Below are 16916 nucleotides of genomic sequence, written 5' to 3' on the forward strand. Positions count from 1 at the left end.
AACTGAAGAGCCGATTGGCTTTTTTGTGGAAAGACGGCTTTCTATTGGTGTGTTGCCTGCAGAACCGTTTGGAAAGAGGTTAACGATACCGGGCTGGAGAAGGAAGGATGTTTGCAGGGTGTAATATATGAACTGACGATTGCAATCTTCTAAATGGAAGAGACAAAAGATAACTTAGCGTTTAAAGGTGTCGCTGAGAGACTGACGCTTGGCATTACTCGAATACTTGGTGTGTGTTATTGTCTTTGCTCTGAAACTAGCAATAATGTTAACGTGCAGGTTAGCTAGCAAAACAGTCTGATGTGTTAATAATGGAAACCGCACTAAGCGTTAAATAAATGTCCTTAATTTGTCCCTGTTGTGTCAGAGAACATGCCTGGTGTGGTCGACGTGCGTTTCGCAGAGAGGGAGCCTGCAGAGAAGAGGAGCCTGCTGTCATGGGAGCAGGTGAAAAAAATACACCTTACAGAAAAGTCCAATTTTGGTCTGTGCACTGTTGTCACATGTGTAATAAACCAGCTGTATTTCTCCCCAGAAAAACACTTGTATTTTGCCAGAGGACCTGCGAGATTTCTATCTGACTACTGACGGGTTCACACTAACCTGGAGCGTTAAATTAGACGGTAGGTGACCTCCATAATATCATATCACCATTCATTGTAAATGTATAATATCTGTATTGTAAATCCCTGAAGTTTATGAATTTAAAATCTGCACCAAAAAAGTGCTAAAATGTGCACAATTTTACAAACGAATAAACCCTGAATATACTAACCTTTAATTCAAACTGATTCATGTTAATTTATCTTTTCAACATTATTTATTATCTTATTTACGTTGTATTATTTACAATTTACACATTTTAAATGTATTTGTTTGTTTGTTTTCTCTTACTCAGACACATGCCCAGGTTTTTAATACCACTTGCCTTGCTGTTTGTAAATCTATTGTTCAATAAAGCATTAAAATAATAAGAAGAATGTCATATCACAAAACTCTTTGTTTATTCAAATTAAAGGCTTCTATTACAGTTACATGATGCATTGCCAATGCAAATGGCACAGCACAATCATAACTGTGTGGGTGTTTCTGTGTGTGTTTCTGTTACAGATGAGTGTGTTCCCTTAGGATGCATGATGATTAACAGTGTGGCCAGGCTGTGTCCACTGCTCCAACCAGTATCACTTTTCTCTCTACCCAATGCCCCTTCACTGGCTGACCTGGACTGGGAGGAGAACAGCGCAGAATGTGGTAAAACTCATCTGTCAGATCCTTATGTGGGCCTAACTCAACAATTACAGTGTGTCAAGTTTGATCAAGTCTGTTTACGTGTGCTCAGTTGTGCAGAGAGCAGGCTAATGAATGAAATGTTGATTGGAAAGTAAATATTTATTCAACATTCATTAATGTGGATCTGCCAGGGTCAGAGCATGCTCCCGCCGTACCCCATTTTGATTCCCGGAGCCGCATCTTCGAATTGGATTCTTGTGGTGGGAATGGCAAGGTGTGCCTGGTCTACAAAAAGTGCACCCCAGGTGTTTTGTTTATTTTCTTTGTATTCCTCTTATCAGCAATGTTTTTCAATGTTAAACTAAAAACATTATTAAGACATGAATATATTGTCTATGTTGAAATCGTTTTGTTTTGCATTTATTTTATAATTTAAATTTTTGTATTTTTATACTTTGTATTTTCCAGGTGTGGTAGCCCAGCAGAGTGAAATCTGGTTCCTTGACCGCTCACTGTGCTGGCACTTTCTGACAGCAACCTTCACCTCCTACTACCGACTGATGATCACCCACCTGGGTCTGCCTGAGTGGCAGTATTCCTTTACTCCATATGGCCCCAGCCCCCAGGCCAAGGTAGTCAATGGCTGAGTGTCTAATCACTCTTTCAAAGAGCACATGTTTTGTGGTTTAAATGGCATCTATTATACTTAATAAAAACACTTGAGGTAATTGCAGGTATATAAAATACATTTTATTCATTCTGTTCCTTTCACAATATATTACAACATTGGCTGATTTAAACTTAAACAAGATGAAACAACACTCAAAATATGATGAAACAATGCATAAAAGTGTTTTACCTTAACATCAAAAACATGACAATTGCAGACTAGTCCTTTAGACTCACCATCTTAAGTTTTTTTACTTCTATCCATTGAATGCCAAAGTTCCTGAGAATATAAAATACATCGCTGGAATATTTAGTAAAGCAAGTGGTGGGACTTTTGCAATTTCTCTGTAGTGTTCTCACTGTTACACCCAGTTTCCAATGAACATTATAGAATAACTATAAACTTTGTTGTAAACTATCTACCACCTGTTCCCTCTACAGCAGTGGGCATCGCTGTACCAACCGCTGACCTACAGGAGTGAGCTCAGCCTGGCTGATCCTGCTGGAGATTCCCATCTCAACAAGCTGGATCCTACCAGGGCCTTTAAAGGCAAAGTCAAGGTACCCGCCCCCAAGAAGAAGCAGTCAGCACCGTGCAACTCAGGGAACACTGCCAAGAGCCAAGGCAGCACAGGAAGACATAGCGGGACAAAGCGGTGAGAAGGTTCCTATCCGAGGAAGACATTTCAACTAGCTTTACTGTCTATATGACCAACATGGCTTACAAGAGCAGTCAAAATGAGGCTTTCTGAAGCACTGGGGCTGTCTGGCCAATTAAACCACCAAAAGATTCCTTACTGGCAGCCTCATTTAACAGTGTTCACTACTGACACCTACTGGTAAACATAATTTAAAGCAGCCAATAAAGGATCACTGGCTGCTGCCATAGCACAAAAAATACTGACCACATTATAGCAAATTGAACCACTGCTGTAACCAGTAAGGACTCTTTTGGCACTGCATAAGTTTACTGTAGTTGTATCACTAGACTTGGCTTGCTGTTGTAAATATTTCATTTTTGAATGTATTATACAACATTAATATTTATAATATATGAAATTATAAGAGAGGTTTGAGAATGGGTAAATAACACATCTCTTTATGTTTATGTGACTATAAAATTGAAGGAAACAGGAAAATAATACTGAGTAGGTTTCAGTTCGACAGTAAAAGTGCTTATACGAATGGATACTGGTATTTACCATGTGAAACATGAAATTAAATGATCACATTAATTTACAGGATGAAATTGATCATGATTCACAAAAAATTACTGTTATTATGAGACAAGATACAGAGCTTCAGTAGAAATATGTACTGGACAGATGTGACGGAGCTTCGGTATTAAACATTACATCACTTCAGTGTATCAAGTGTATGCAAATCTGTACCCAAAAAAAAAAAAACCCTACTTCATGTTACATTATCAAAGACTTTAATATACCATCAAGCGAGGCTTCAATAATCTAAGTTACTCACTGGCCAATGTGTCACTGCAGTGCCTCACTGATACTGTGCTTCCATGTAAACAAAAAAAATACAGTTTAGGCCTGCTGAGCCTTTCTATAATTACATCTGCCCTGATGATTCCACATTAATAGATACGAGATTTAATATGTTTGAACTCTTGATGCCAGAAGCATGTGGCTGAGCAGACTTGAAAAGACATCTAGGCTGAGCTGTTGGTTTAAGTATTTTAGAGCTTCAACATCAAGACACATACATTATATGCTTTTTTGGCTCGAGGCTGCTGTGTGCTATAGTGTATGATAGATGAGCATGTATATTATCTTTGGTTGTGCTGCTGCACCTACCAGCTGTGAGAAGCCAACTCCTACTGTTTATATTTCATTTTAGAAAAGATATTTAAGTGCAATGTATAGGGGCTGTTTATTTTTTTCAATCTACACTGTACTTTCTAAGCTCATGTAAGCGGTCCCTCATTGATTGTTACAATGAGTGATACTTGCTATATGGTGTCTTCCAAGGTTATATCAGCTGCTATTGCCTCGATGATAAAAACATAAAACAGTTTAAGCCAGTGTGTGCATTTTCTTTGTCTTCCATGCATAAAAACAGCTCTAGTTTAGTTTTCAACCTTTTGCTCAAAATGTGCCATAGATGTCAAATAGTGTATGTTTTATGTGTATATTTTTTTGTATTGCAGTCGCTCTCAATTAGATTAATTCTAGTTGAGCAACTAAGATTAATGATGTGAAACAGACTCATTTTAAAATTGCTTGATATATCCAAAACCTTATTTGAATCATGCTCTCTTTTTATGAAGGTCCTGCCATCCCCCATCTAAGAAATTTGTTTGTTGCTCTATTTTTTTTTAATCCTTCATCGTCATGGAATGTTTCAACTGCATACAAATATCAATAAAGCTTTACAAGCTATACAAAGAGTTGGGGCTCTCACACACACACATCAGCACAGATGTTTTTCTGTTTTTCCAGAGGGATGGTCTCCTCTTTCAACTCCTCCATCAGTCCCCCAACCTGTTCAGGGAGGGGAGGGTGGTGCAGTTCCACCAAGGCCTTGTACAGCCCAGCACCCAGTACACCTCCAATAGGAGGGGCAACTAGAGGCACCCACCACCACCCATTTCCAGACCTGCACAGATAAAGAAAGAGAACCACAAAAAGACGTAAAGAAAAGAATATATTTTGTGTGTGTATTTAGATAAAGCATTTTTTTTTCCTTTGCTATACTCTTAATGTTTGTGGGAAAACTGCACAGATGATAATAATTTACAGAGGTGCTTTGACCTTACTGCTGACCCCTAGTTAAAGTGACATGCAATGTCAAGAACTAGCAAACCCTCCCCCAACTACCAGTAAATCACTCTGTACCTGAACACGTCAGCCCCCCAGCCTGCAATGGCAGTGAAGACTCTAGGTGCGATGTCTCTGGTTGGGTTGATAGCGTAGCCGCTGTTGCTGCCCAGAGAAATGCCAATGAGCAGCACTAGGAGACCCGTTGCGACAGGCTCGCTGCCTGCTGCGGCCGGTTTATTCTTCTGGTCGGACAGAGCCATCAGACACAGCAGCAGCATAGCTGTGCCAAACACCTGGCACGCACACAAACACACACACACACAGCACAGACATCACAACAAAATGTCAAGATAGCTGTATGTAAAACAATACAACAAAGCAAAGGGTTAGTACAGAATGTTTTAGATGATAGTGATTTGGTTCATGTCTACCTGGTCCATGAATCCACCCAGCAAGGAGAGATATGGTGCTGGATAGGTGGCAAAGATACCAGCTGTGGCCCGTACACCATTTACAGTGAGATTTCCTCCACAATAGTCATATATGGCTTCTGCAAATGGAAACAATTTTGACAAGAATGATAATTGTAGATGTATGACTGCAAATAAAGTTTTATCTGTGATATTAGGGTCAAGAATAAGTAAATGTACAGTATTCTAAATGGGAAATTATCACAATGTAGGAAGTCAGTGCCTAGTGTGCCCTCACCGTAGTAGACACCATAAATTGTCCCTGCTGCCAGATAGGACCCAAATAGCTGTGCAAAAACATACAGGGGCAGCATCTTCCACGCAAGGCGGCCAAATACACACATTGTGAATGACACTGCTGCATTCATATGAGCTCCTGATAGATTAAGAAAGCATGAGAAATATGTAAGCAACACAATAATTGTAATGACATTTGAGGATTCTTGATGGTAGGGTTTGTAAGGGTCAGTTCTCATACCTGAGACCTTCCCTCCAACATGAACCCCCATAGCGACACCCAGTCCAAAACCCAGGTTGATGCTGAGGTACTGTCCATACGCTCCCTGTCCTGTTAGTACCTGGGCTGAAGACCCCAGACCAAACACCTGGACACAAAGAGACATCCAATCATTCACAAGCAAGGTCACAGATGATTAAAGACAAGCAAATTACAGTGGAAACCTTGTAGACTGTCTAATTTTCCAACAGATGGGATACGTAAACTAGCAAACGAGTAATGGACAGGTAAAACGTTTAATGATTTGTGGTAAATCTTATATTCAAGTATGTCAGTGTGTCAGTCAGACAACCAAGTTCAACTTAAAGTTTAGACTGTTTGCCATTCCAACAATAAAAACTGAAATAATAGTTTCCTTAGGACCAAGGTATAAAAACAAAATGTCAGGCAAAACACAAAAGCATCAAGACAAAAACATAATGCTTTATGTTTTTGGGTGCTAACTAATCCAGTGAACCGTTAGAGTTGTATTTTGAAAATTCAGACTATGGCACTGTGTCTATAACTGTAAAATAAACTGGGATGAAGCATCATTTTCTCATTTTCATTTAACTCTGAACTCAGTGACTAACCCAAAAAAGGCTGTGGTACTGTGAAAAAAAAGCTGACACTGAGAAATTGCAGGAAACAGGAAGGTTCCTCCTACAAAAGTCTTGCATATTTAGGTTAAGAGTGACAGTGATTCCCAAGTACAAAAACAGCAGTACCTCTAGTTCTGTACATTATTATTACAATATGTTAAATGCCTGTGTGTGTGCCCATATGCTTATGTGTGTGCATTGTTCAGCATGTATTTACTCTGTGTGTGTGTGTGGTCTGTCATAGGCTACTTTTGGGGAAAATCTTCAGACTAAAGACCAGTTAATTATGGAAAGCTTGTCCAATTGGGGACAAAAGCCGTGTCCCCAATTGGGAAAAATCTGATTTCTGGGTCAGTGATTAAGGTTAGAGTTAGGTTAGGGTAAGGGTTAGGGTTATGGTTAGGGTAAGTCTCCATGAAATGAATCTAAGTCTATGTAATGCCCTCAAAAGTGACCATGATCTGACATATGTGTGTGTGTGTGTGTGTGTATTTCCTCCAGGGTTCTAAGTATAGGATTTACAGCTGACTGAGAACATGTGACTTCTGTAACCCTCTCCATGTGGCCCACTGCCTGGCCATTCCTCGGGTAGATTTCCTGGTTCGCCCACTTGAACCCTCCAATACCCTCCCATGACCCCTGCCATGTGACTGTAAAACGTGCTTGTGTGTGTGCGTGTTTGGAAGCACAGGCATGTTATCAGGGTCAAGAGCATGACATTAATAATTAATGGCATATGGTTCCTACAGATAAGTATGCCAAAACAGAAAAAGTGAACTTGTCAACAGAATGATATAGCAGGGTTAGATATCAGCTTAAAATTAATGAATCTCTTTAGACATGTTTTGTAATTAAATTTTTCTTACCATCATGACATATGTGCAAAGAAATTCAGCAAGTCCAACACGAACAAGTTCATTCTTTATCCAAACTTTGGATCGAGTTACGTGAACTCCTTTCCACTGAGAGACCCCCACATCTACTGACTGCACCAGGTCCTTCATTTCTTCACCTTGTTGTTTCAGCTCCTCTCTCCTTTGCCCCCTTTGTTTTTCTTGACTTTATTTTTTTAATTTAGCAAAAGTGAGGTTCAAGTCCAGACTGCCCTGAAGAATTTATGAGGTGTCTCCCATAGTCCACAAACAAGTCTCTTTTTGGCTATTTTCTTCCTGTCTTCTCACTTCTTCTCTCTTCCTTTCTGTGTGTGTGTCTTTCTGTCACACATACTCATTGGGATTTGCCCACATTTTATAGCCTTGACCCATCCCCCCACCCCTCCTCCTGGATATGCTGAAACACACACACACACACACACACACACACACATTCAGACACTTGCTCCAATAGCTTTGCATTAGCTGAGGATACTTAGCCAATAAGGAAAATGGATATAAAATCAACCTGCTGTGCAACACAGAAGTGTTAATTGTCCCCTATATTATTTTAAAAAACGCTTAGACGTGATATTCAGTTCAGCTGGTTTACTTCATGAATGCACATTTGTAAAGAATATATTTTAAACATAGATAGTTCCCCCTCATGTGAGGCTCAGTTTGAGATATGTGGATGTTTTGTATCAGTTCTTTTTGCAATACATTCTCCTTTAGCTCTTTAAGACAAATGTTGCCTTTTCCGTGTTTCTTACTCTTAAGTGAACAACACAACCTTCTGTTCCATATTGTTTGGTTCATTTTACAATATTAACTGCATTGTTATTGTGTTGAAACAATTTCACTTTAAAGATTGAGAGGATTCAGGTCAAAAAACAATCAATCCAACAGAATGTATTGATTCGCATTATCTGGACTTCAAAGTGGACATTTTTAAAAGTTTGCTTCATTTTATGGCATGTTCACAAAGTGGACAACCACTGATTTTGCAGACCTTTGCTCTTGGACAATTACTTGTCAATATCACTTGACAGATAAAGACACATCTTTAAAACAAAAGAATGAGAAATGTCTGGACACTTAGCTTGCTTTTGAAATGAAGTCCTCTGTTTACATCTCATACAAAAGGCCATTCTGATGAGTACAACTAAAACACAAGAAGTTTTAAGGTGACAATAAAAACACCCAGAAGTTGCAAAATTAGTTTTTGTTTTTTTGGTGTTTTAACTCATTTAGGTTTTTGCTGTGTAACATGCAGCCCTCCTGCATTTGGTTGTTTTCCGTAATTGTATTACATTTGTGCGTGCCAAATATGTTTTGTTTTATGTTTTGATTAAAGTTGTATTAGTAGATTTTGTCTGTTAACTGGAACAATAATGCACAAGTATAATCAGCACAATTATCACAAAGTAAAACACTAATCATATGAAGCTACAACTAAAAATAATTAAAGCTGCAAGCAGCGATGAACAGGCCCTCGCGCCGCCATGCACGTCGGGCCATGACGTCCCCTAAAGTGCCAAAATGTGCTCTAAAGCGCCACCTATGTATCTAATATGGCTGCCACGGCCCGTAGGAATGTCGTAGAGAGATTGAACCAAAACTCAATTATTCGTCTCATCAAGATCTACAAATCATATGCCGACACCCCTGACCTAAATCCAACAGGAAGTCCGCAATATGCCCATCAAAGTATAACTTTGCGCCAATTTTGGACCCCCAAGAAACGCTATCTCCTCCTAGGGCGTTAATAGTATCGACTTTAAACTTGAATACATGACTTATGACACTGTGCTGAACAAAAGTTGTTAAAAACTTTGTAATAACTTGAACGGTTTAGATATTGTAAGCCCTGAAAGTTGTAGTGCCACATCACACCTTACAATGTAAATCAATGGGGAGGCAATCTCTAGGCATGGACTTTGTGTCAAACAAATGGTTCTGATGTCTAAACTATAAGTCTGACCACTTTGAAACCTGTATCAATGGATTTGTGAAAAAATGTGATTTTAATGTAGGATTTGGCCAAAGTCATGGGATTTATGAGGATATTTCACAAGAAGAGTGACATTCTCCTCTCCAACTGAGAGGGAGAGAGAGAGAATGGGGGGGGAGTTGAATGGAGCTCATTGAGTAACAGTGACAGTTTAGTGATAAAGTGCTGCAGAAAAATAAAATCAAAACTAAAATTTGTAGCTCTGTACTGCAGTTTTTCCTTTATTAGGGCCCAAGCACCTAGCGGTTCACTCACACTCTCCATTCAAATATATGAGTATTTTTCTGTGTCCAGCTGCAGTTACTTATTTTTTCTACACACCTGACAGTACACATTTCAATCAAACTTTGACCAGGTCATGTGGGTTAAAAGTCTTTACTTTTCTAAAAATAAACTTGATGAAAATTAGGAAATTAATTTGTTTTACACACAAACTCATCAAGAGTTTTGTTTAATGATTGAAATTCAAGTGAATGAGCCCAAAACTGGCATAATTTTGATGCCACAGGTGTGAGCAAGACAGACATGTCTCACCCTGCAGAAAATTCTCATCCTCACACCATTTAGATTTGATGCTTCGCCATTACAGAGGAAGTTGCTATAACTTTATTGTACATGCTCCAGTCTGCACCAAACTTTACATGTTTGATAAGAGTCCTGGCCTGAACACGTCTACATGACAATATTCCATCAGTAATGCAAACTGGCTGAATAGCGCCTCCTACAAAATTTCAGCGAAGCAGCCCCAGCAGCAGACAAAACAGTGGATAAAGGAAGTGATGTTTATCTCCTTCTTGCACTGTCTGAAAACAGCCCGGGTCTGAAGACATCTACATGCCCATGACAGAAGACCTTCAATTGCGTCGTGGCCCGACGTACGTGGAGGCGCGAGGGCCCGTTCAATGTTGCTTGTTTTGTTTTTTGGGGGGTTTTTTTAGTGTAAATGATTGACTAGGGATTGATTTGGAGCATGTGAATGCCTGGTCTCTACAGAGGAGGATTAGGGCCACATGTGAAAAATGCATTTGAGTTCTGAGAATAAAGTTTATTCTCAGAATTCTGACTCTACACTCAGAACTCAAATACAATTTTCACATGTTGCCCTAATCCTCTTTTGTCGGGCTCTTTTCTTCAGCCCTTTTAAAAATATTTAACATGAGTTAAAATTTATTCATTAAAATTGACAATTTATTCACTTTTTTAAAATGCCAAATATAACTTTTAATGTACGCCAGTAACCAGAAAAACCTGACAATTATGCATAGAATTTGCCAGAATAATTTGAAAATAAAATAGCTGGAATCTGGCGTCCAGCCTTTAGAATAAAAGAACAGCAGGGGATTATTAAGAGGATTATTCATTTACATGTATTTGAAAAATTAGTGTGTGGTGTCACAATAAAAATACCATATGGTATGTAAGCTGTAGAGACTGTATTACACTAATTCTCCATGGCTGTACTGCAAAGGATAGCAGTATATGACAGTATAATTACACCAAGGCAGGCCATTAAATGGCCCTACAATACGATTATGTTATTTAAACAAAGTAGTGGATAGTGCATAGCACATCATTGTTTATAATGTATAATTGTATGTGGTATGCAATTTTACAGCAAACTCTACAGCAGTTTAACACAATAGGTCTTTGAGACATAACATGGGTGTTTCTGCAACTACAATCACTTTTGACTTTCCCAAATTACAAAAAAAAATCAACCTCTAATTTTAATTTTAACCATCAGAGTCTGATTGCATATAGTCGTTAAGATTTTAATCTGCAACATGTTTATTTTTTATGGTTTTCATCACTTATAAAATGTCCTTACCGCAACATTACAATAACGTTCATTTTATACATTTTCCTTTTAATTTCTATAAAAAAGATGTTAATTGTCTTCATACACACAAGAGATAAAACCTGTTGCCTTTTATGATAGATATTGCAATTCTAATGTGTCTAATGTCACTCTACTTAAATGTTAAAATATTGTTTTGCCAATAAAAATCATAATAATAGTTAAAATAAAGCATTGCTGCGGTAATTACATCTTCTGTCGGCAAGGACACCATGTTAATGGTAAATGTTACCAATAGGCTACTGTGGAGAGCAACAGTAACAGACAAAAACAGAAAGTATTCATGTGTCAAAGATAGTATAGTAGTAAAGACTGATTTTCATGTTTCAAAAATATTATGGCCTAAAGTTGATGTGGCATGAACATTAATTTTAATACACTAACACAAAGTCATAACACTAACAGCATCTTGCCACAAAATTACATTTGTGTATCAAGTCCAACTATTTCACATTTCAGCCTGAGGACTAAACTTATTGCAACTTTGAGGTTTTTGATACATGTACTGGAAACTACTTGAAATTAGAGCAGAGTTCTTTCTACATTGAGTCAGTAAGCATCATGCACCTTGAGATCACTATTTTGGTTCTGGCACAAGTACAACCACAGTCACACAATGAGTCTTTTGTGCTTTCTCATCTCACAGGAAACCCTGGGTTCTGGGCCAAGCCTTCGTGGTCCTTCACAATCCTGATGGCATCCTTCCCTGGCTATTGATGCTTATACTTATTATAATTGTTATGACTGTTGTTCTTCTGTCCCCCCTCCATTTTTCCCTCTCTCTTTCTCTCTCTCAACCCAACTGGTCAAAGCAGATGGCCGCCCACCAAGAGCCGGGTTCTGCTAGAGGTTTCTACCCGTTAAAGGGGAGTTTTTCCTTACCGCTGTCGCCAAGTGCTTGCTCATGGGGGAATTGTTGGGTCTCTGTAAATTAAAGAGTGCGGTCTTGACCTGTTCTATGTGAAAAGTGCCTTGAGATGACTTTTGTTGTGATATGGCGCTATATAAATAAAAATTGATTGATTGATTGATTGATTGAATTGATAAAACCTGTTAATCCCTACCCTGTGCATTTGAAATGGTTTCTGCCTACAGATAACTGATACCCCCTCCAGTGTGGATAAGGCACCGACAGACGGCTGTCCTCTACCTCTGAATTAAGTATCAAACGTAGTTCCCAAAATCTACAGACACAACCATCCTAGCCTTGCCTAGGGAACCAAATTCAGCCTGGCTTCTATTATCACCAGCTGTCGTTGAACCACTACCAACGGGCCTATTTAATCAGGAATTCCTAACAGCCTAGGTCACAACGAAGTGTATTGGTGCAAATAGGTGTTGGAGGTTTGAAAGTACTCCAAGATGGCCTTCTAACAGGTCATCTCTGGAGGAGGCCCACTCTGTCAGTCGAGGGCACTCGCCCGGTTCTATAGGGCAGCTTCAGAGCCCTAGCCCTAACAGTTTAGCCAATTTAGTCCCTAATTATAAATCTCTCAACCAAATTTTACACTGAAATCATACCTCTATCACATGTACAGCAGTATATTATCCTCAGTCTCTAAACCTGAACCATTCCTACTCTGTTATTCAATAAACAGCACTAATTTCTACCTTTGCAAAATATAATAATAACAATATAATTTATAATCTGAACAATTTCAAAACTAATGTCAGCCTATCCCAAAGGAGGCGTCTTTGCTTACCTTAAAGGAACACCAGAGGACCTCAGAGATGAGCACAAGTCGGGGACTTTGGTTAGAGTGTATAAAAATGCAAACAAGTTTTATTTGGTTTTACAAAACAAGCAATCTAAGAATGCAAAAAGTAAAATACAAAAACTTAAGCAAAAAATTAAAAAGCAAAAATTAAAAGACTAAAGAGAGTGTCAAAGAGATGCCTCAAAAGGCCGTGAGGAAAAAAGGGGTCCTGCAAAAAGAAAAAAGGAACCTCCCTAAGCCTCTCTTGGCTTTTCATTTCATAACTCTACAACTTCCTCTCATCTTATTTAATTATCAAGGGATGTCTGCAAGGTGCAGAAACACAGCTTCTCCTTTGCCTAAGATTATCTGACAGTTGCCTCAGTTTGGGGTGTTGTGTGCGTTTTAGTCATCCTCGATGGTTCAGAACTATTTCAGCACACAAAACATTAAACTATGTTTAATTTGTTACCAATTGAAATTATATATAAATAATAATAAATAGAGTTGAACTTTCAACACATTCTTTGACCAAAGCACACAGACACTGCACTCCTGGAGGTATTGAGTTTGAGACTAATGTTGAAGGATGATCAGATATTCCACCTCATACATCATATGATATTTAAAAATGAGCTCTATGCTCTCATATTCCCATAATGTCAGTGGTGTCCAATCTTATCCGCAAAGGGCCATGTGGGTGTAGCCTTGTGTTCCAACCAAGATATGATACATGCAGAGGCTCGGTTGAAATACACCCACACAAAATTATTTATAAGCATTTTCAAAGGTATGCACATGATCCAGAATATTGTGAATGAATTTGGTCTCATCTATGTGTAGAAGGGTTAGTCTCGCCTTCACTTTTTTGTTAGTATGTTACTTTCCATATAAGGGAAAAGCCAATAGCGCAACCAGGTCCCACTCAATTACCATCCGGGCACCTTGTAAATAGCTACTCATTGAATACACACACAGAGAGAAGTGTTTTCCCGTCGCGTGCGGCAGAGTGCTATAGTCCCCGGTGATCAGCTGGCAGACAGGGAGTAGAGGGGTCCAGTGCGGAGGAGCAGTTGAGCTGCGCCATAATTGGCCGGTGTTATTATGGTAGAGGATAGTTTGCTATTGTTTTGCCTATAGTTTTTTTTTTTTTTTTTGGGGGGGGGGGGGGGGGGGGGGGGGGTCTTATTTTTTCTCTTTTCTTGGTTTCTTTTGTTTAATTATATTTAGTGTTGTTTTTGCCTCTTTTGGTTTAGTATATTTTGACTGATTGTAGGATTGGTTGATTTGTGTTATCGGACGAACCCACTGCGCCTGAAGGACCTCGTCAGGTGTATTAATGCTGTCTCTGTGCCCCTTTATTTAGCTTTAGATACCCGGGCTGTACTGTGTGGGGGCTCTAGCCGTATGGGTTGTTGTGCACCTGCATGCAAATAAGTATTACACGGCACCTAGGGGTGTTAGTTTGGTGTGTGTGCATGTGTGTTTGCAGTGGTGGCAGTGCTGTGAAGGCACATGGTGATAAAGTTGTGGAAAAAGCGGTTATCCTGTACCAGTCAGCCTGGCTTGTTAATCATATGTTTGTTTGTTTTTTTGTTTTCCTTTAGAGTGAGGAGTATTTTGAATATATATATTTTTTTATTATACACACAGACACAGCATGATCGTGAGGCATTTTAACTCTGATCTCTGGATGTATTACAACGCCACTGTCATTTTTATAAATTGATCTTTTTAAATAAATTTTGATACAATTGGACTCGAAGCCACGTCTCTGTTTAATTTCTTTACACTTATCTGTGTGTTGACCTGTATAGAGTAGGTGGTCTTGGGGGGATTAAGGTGGGATTAGCCTTACCGTCCAGTTAGGCAGGTCACATATGGTTGCAAAAATGACATGTTTATGTTAAATTTACAATAGACAGTATTTGCAATATAATATATAACTCACCTTGAATTTGTCTCTCTTTGAAAGTGATGTTTGGACCCATGACATAAATTTCACATTATTTAGTTATTATTTTTTATATCAAGATGTGTAATAACGCTGTATATATTTATCAAGCATTATATAGGGTGGAATCAGGTAATTTGCGACACTTTTTGGTAAGATTACCAGGAGACCATCAAAAAAGCTAGTTACTCACTCTGCCAATGTTTTTATAAATTATCACAAATCTCTACAGTATTCCTCTTTTGAAATTATGTTGTAAAGTATACTTGCTTAGAAACTACAGACCTTTAAACACACCAAGACCCCTTCTCTCACGTTGTTGGCATGTTCAGGTAAAATGGGACAACTGGTAAGGATTGGGACATTCATTTTCAGCTGAATTTTTTTTTTTTTTTTTTTTTTTGAACATATAGTATATAGTACAATTGAACATAGTAATAGAAGGGCTGAACAGAGTAAAATAGGGAATCAGGTGTTGTATGAATACAAAAATAATTAAAAAATGATTTAACCTTAAACCTTAACATAACTCTTAAATGTTTCATATTTCATATTCATCATATTTCATCCCACTATGTTATTTGGGTTTTAATTTTAATTGTTAAAACTTAAAAGGGCTGAACTTCCCAGTGAAACAAGCCAGAATACTGGTTATGAAACCATTCATAGGCCTACTGTGCGTAGTCTACTGCTACTGTGAAATTATACACGGTCTTTGCAGACAAACCCCTCATCTTCCATTATGCCATAGTCTTCCCCACAGCTCTCGTGGAACCAGCAATGGCACTGTTGACAGCTAATCCACTCCTCTGTCACCTTGGGGTCACTTTTGTCCCCATACGTTTTCCTACAGACCTCACAGGAGTGGCTGCTGCAGGTTTGGCTTTCTGCTTGGCTGGCTGCTTGCTTAGCCTTTGTTGGCTTCTTGGTTTTTGTTGGCTTCTTGTTAGGTTTTGCAGAAACATAGTCGAAATGTTCTGTTCTGGTATGTCGATAGCTGGGGGGTTTAGCCCTCTTTTGGATCCCTCTCTCTCTCTTTGGAATGGGAATCAGGTCAATGAATGTCACTGGCTTGGCCTGAGGGGAATCAAGAGACAGAAGACAGAACTAAGTATCAAACGTAGTTTGACAGTGTTTCAGATTTTTTGATCTTCAGTTCTTTGTGACGTTTCATGAAATTGTTGAACCAGTGGTAACCAGCTGAACCCTTAGCTTCCAAAAAGCATTTAATGCCATTAGCTTTGGCAAAGCTAAAAGCAAGCTTTTGAATATCTTTCTTGCCCAAGGGGAAACCACGATGAGATAGCATTTTTACTATGCTGGAAAGTTCTTTTTCTGCTGCCTCTGACAGGTAGGGTTTCCTGCCAGAGGCATGTTTGGAGCCACTGATCTTCCCATTGACCCGTCTTTCCAAAGTTGACTTTGGCACGTTCCATGCCCTTGCCAAGAATCTTAGTTTGGGATTCTGCCCTGCCTCCACTGTCTCCCTATATTCTTTAATGGCACCCTCCATTCTGTCCTCTCTCCACTGATTGTATTTTACCTTGACATTCTCTCCCTGTCTTTTCTTCCCTGTCTCTCTCCTTGGTACCATGTCTACAATAAATAGTTTTACAAAATGTTAATTTTAGGCTACTAAACTGTTCAGAGCTAGCAAGTGAACAGAGCTAGCATGAATGAATAAACTCTGATCAACTTTTATTACCTACATTAGCCTAGGCTAATGCACATTAGCCTAGCATATTGTGTATCTGTGCGAGGCAAAATGTGTGACATGGCCTAGGCTAATGTGTGTGTACATTAGCCTAATGTGTGTACATTAGCCTAGGCTAATGTACACACTTTAGCCTAGGCTAATGTACATTAGCCTTTCCCCCCAGCCGTTATTTCCACACACTGTTTCCCCACTTCCCCAACTACCCGTGTGGAGCAGAACTGGTCTTGTAGTCCTGATTCGTCGCAGTTCCACAGATGTGAGGGAACATCCATGATGTTTAGTTCTGTGAGCAGGGCTTCATACTCCTCAAACCATTTTCCCACCACCACTGGGTTCAGGCCCGCAGCCCTTGCTGCAGACAGTGCTTCAGGTTTTTTGATCTTCAGTTCTTTGTGACATTTCATGAAATTGTTGAACCAGGATGTAGATTAGCCTAGGCTAATGTACATTAGCTTAGCGTGTTGTGTATCTGTGCGAGGCAAAATGTGTGACATGGCCTAGGCTAATGTGTGTGTACATTAGCCTAATGTGTGTACATTAGCCTTTCCCCCCAGCCG

The 16916-nt window shown here is 39.1% G+C and overlaps 2 protein-coding genes across 2 annotated transcripts; one reads left to right on the forward strand and one right to left on the reverse strand.

Moving 5' to 3' along the window:
* The first annotated feature begins 13 nt into the window (after window positions 1–13).
* Window positions 14–3936, forward strand: tpgs2 (tubulin polyglutamylase complex subunit 2). The gene is made up of 7 exons (XM_044348401.1): window positions 14–229; window positions 368–447; window positions 536–623; window positions 1111–1251; window positions 1422–1535; window positions 1699–1862; window positions 2341–3936. The coding sequence occupies exons 1-7, from the start codon at window positions 154–156 to the stop codon at window positions 2557–2559; spliced, it is 882 nt and encodes a 293-aa protein (XP_044204336.1). The 5' UTR covers window positions 14–153; the 3' UTR covers window positions 2560–3936.
* A 130-nt stretch (window positions 3937–4066) lies between these two features.
* On the reverse strand, window positions 4067–7520 carry aqp7 (aquaporin 7). The gene is made up of 6 exons (XM_044348400.1): window positions 7114–7520; window positions 5628–5754; window positions 5388–5525; window positions 5111–5229; window positions 4755–4972; window positions 4067–4515 (listed from the first exon to the last, which is right to left on the reverse strand). The coding sequence occupies exons 1-6, from the start codon at window positions 7249–7251 to the stop codon at window positions 4317–4319; spliced, it is 939 nt and encodes a 312-aa protein (XP_044204335.1). The 5' UTR covers window positions 7252–7520; the 3' UTR covers window positions 4067–4316.
* Between the last annotated feature and the right edge of the window lie 9396 nt (window positions 7521–16916).

Source organism: Thunnus albacares, chromosome 4, assembly GCF_914725855.1.
Source record: "Thunnus albacares chromosome 4, fThuAlb1.1, whole genome shotgun sequence".
NCBI classification, from domain to species: Eukaryota; Metazoa; Chordata; class Actinopteri; order Scombriformes; family Scombridae; genus Thunnus; species Thunnus albacares.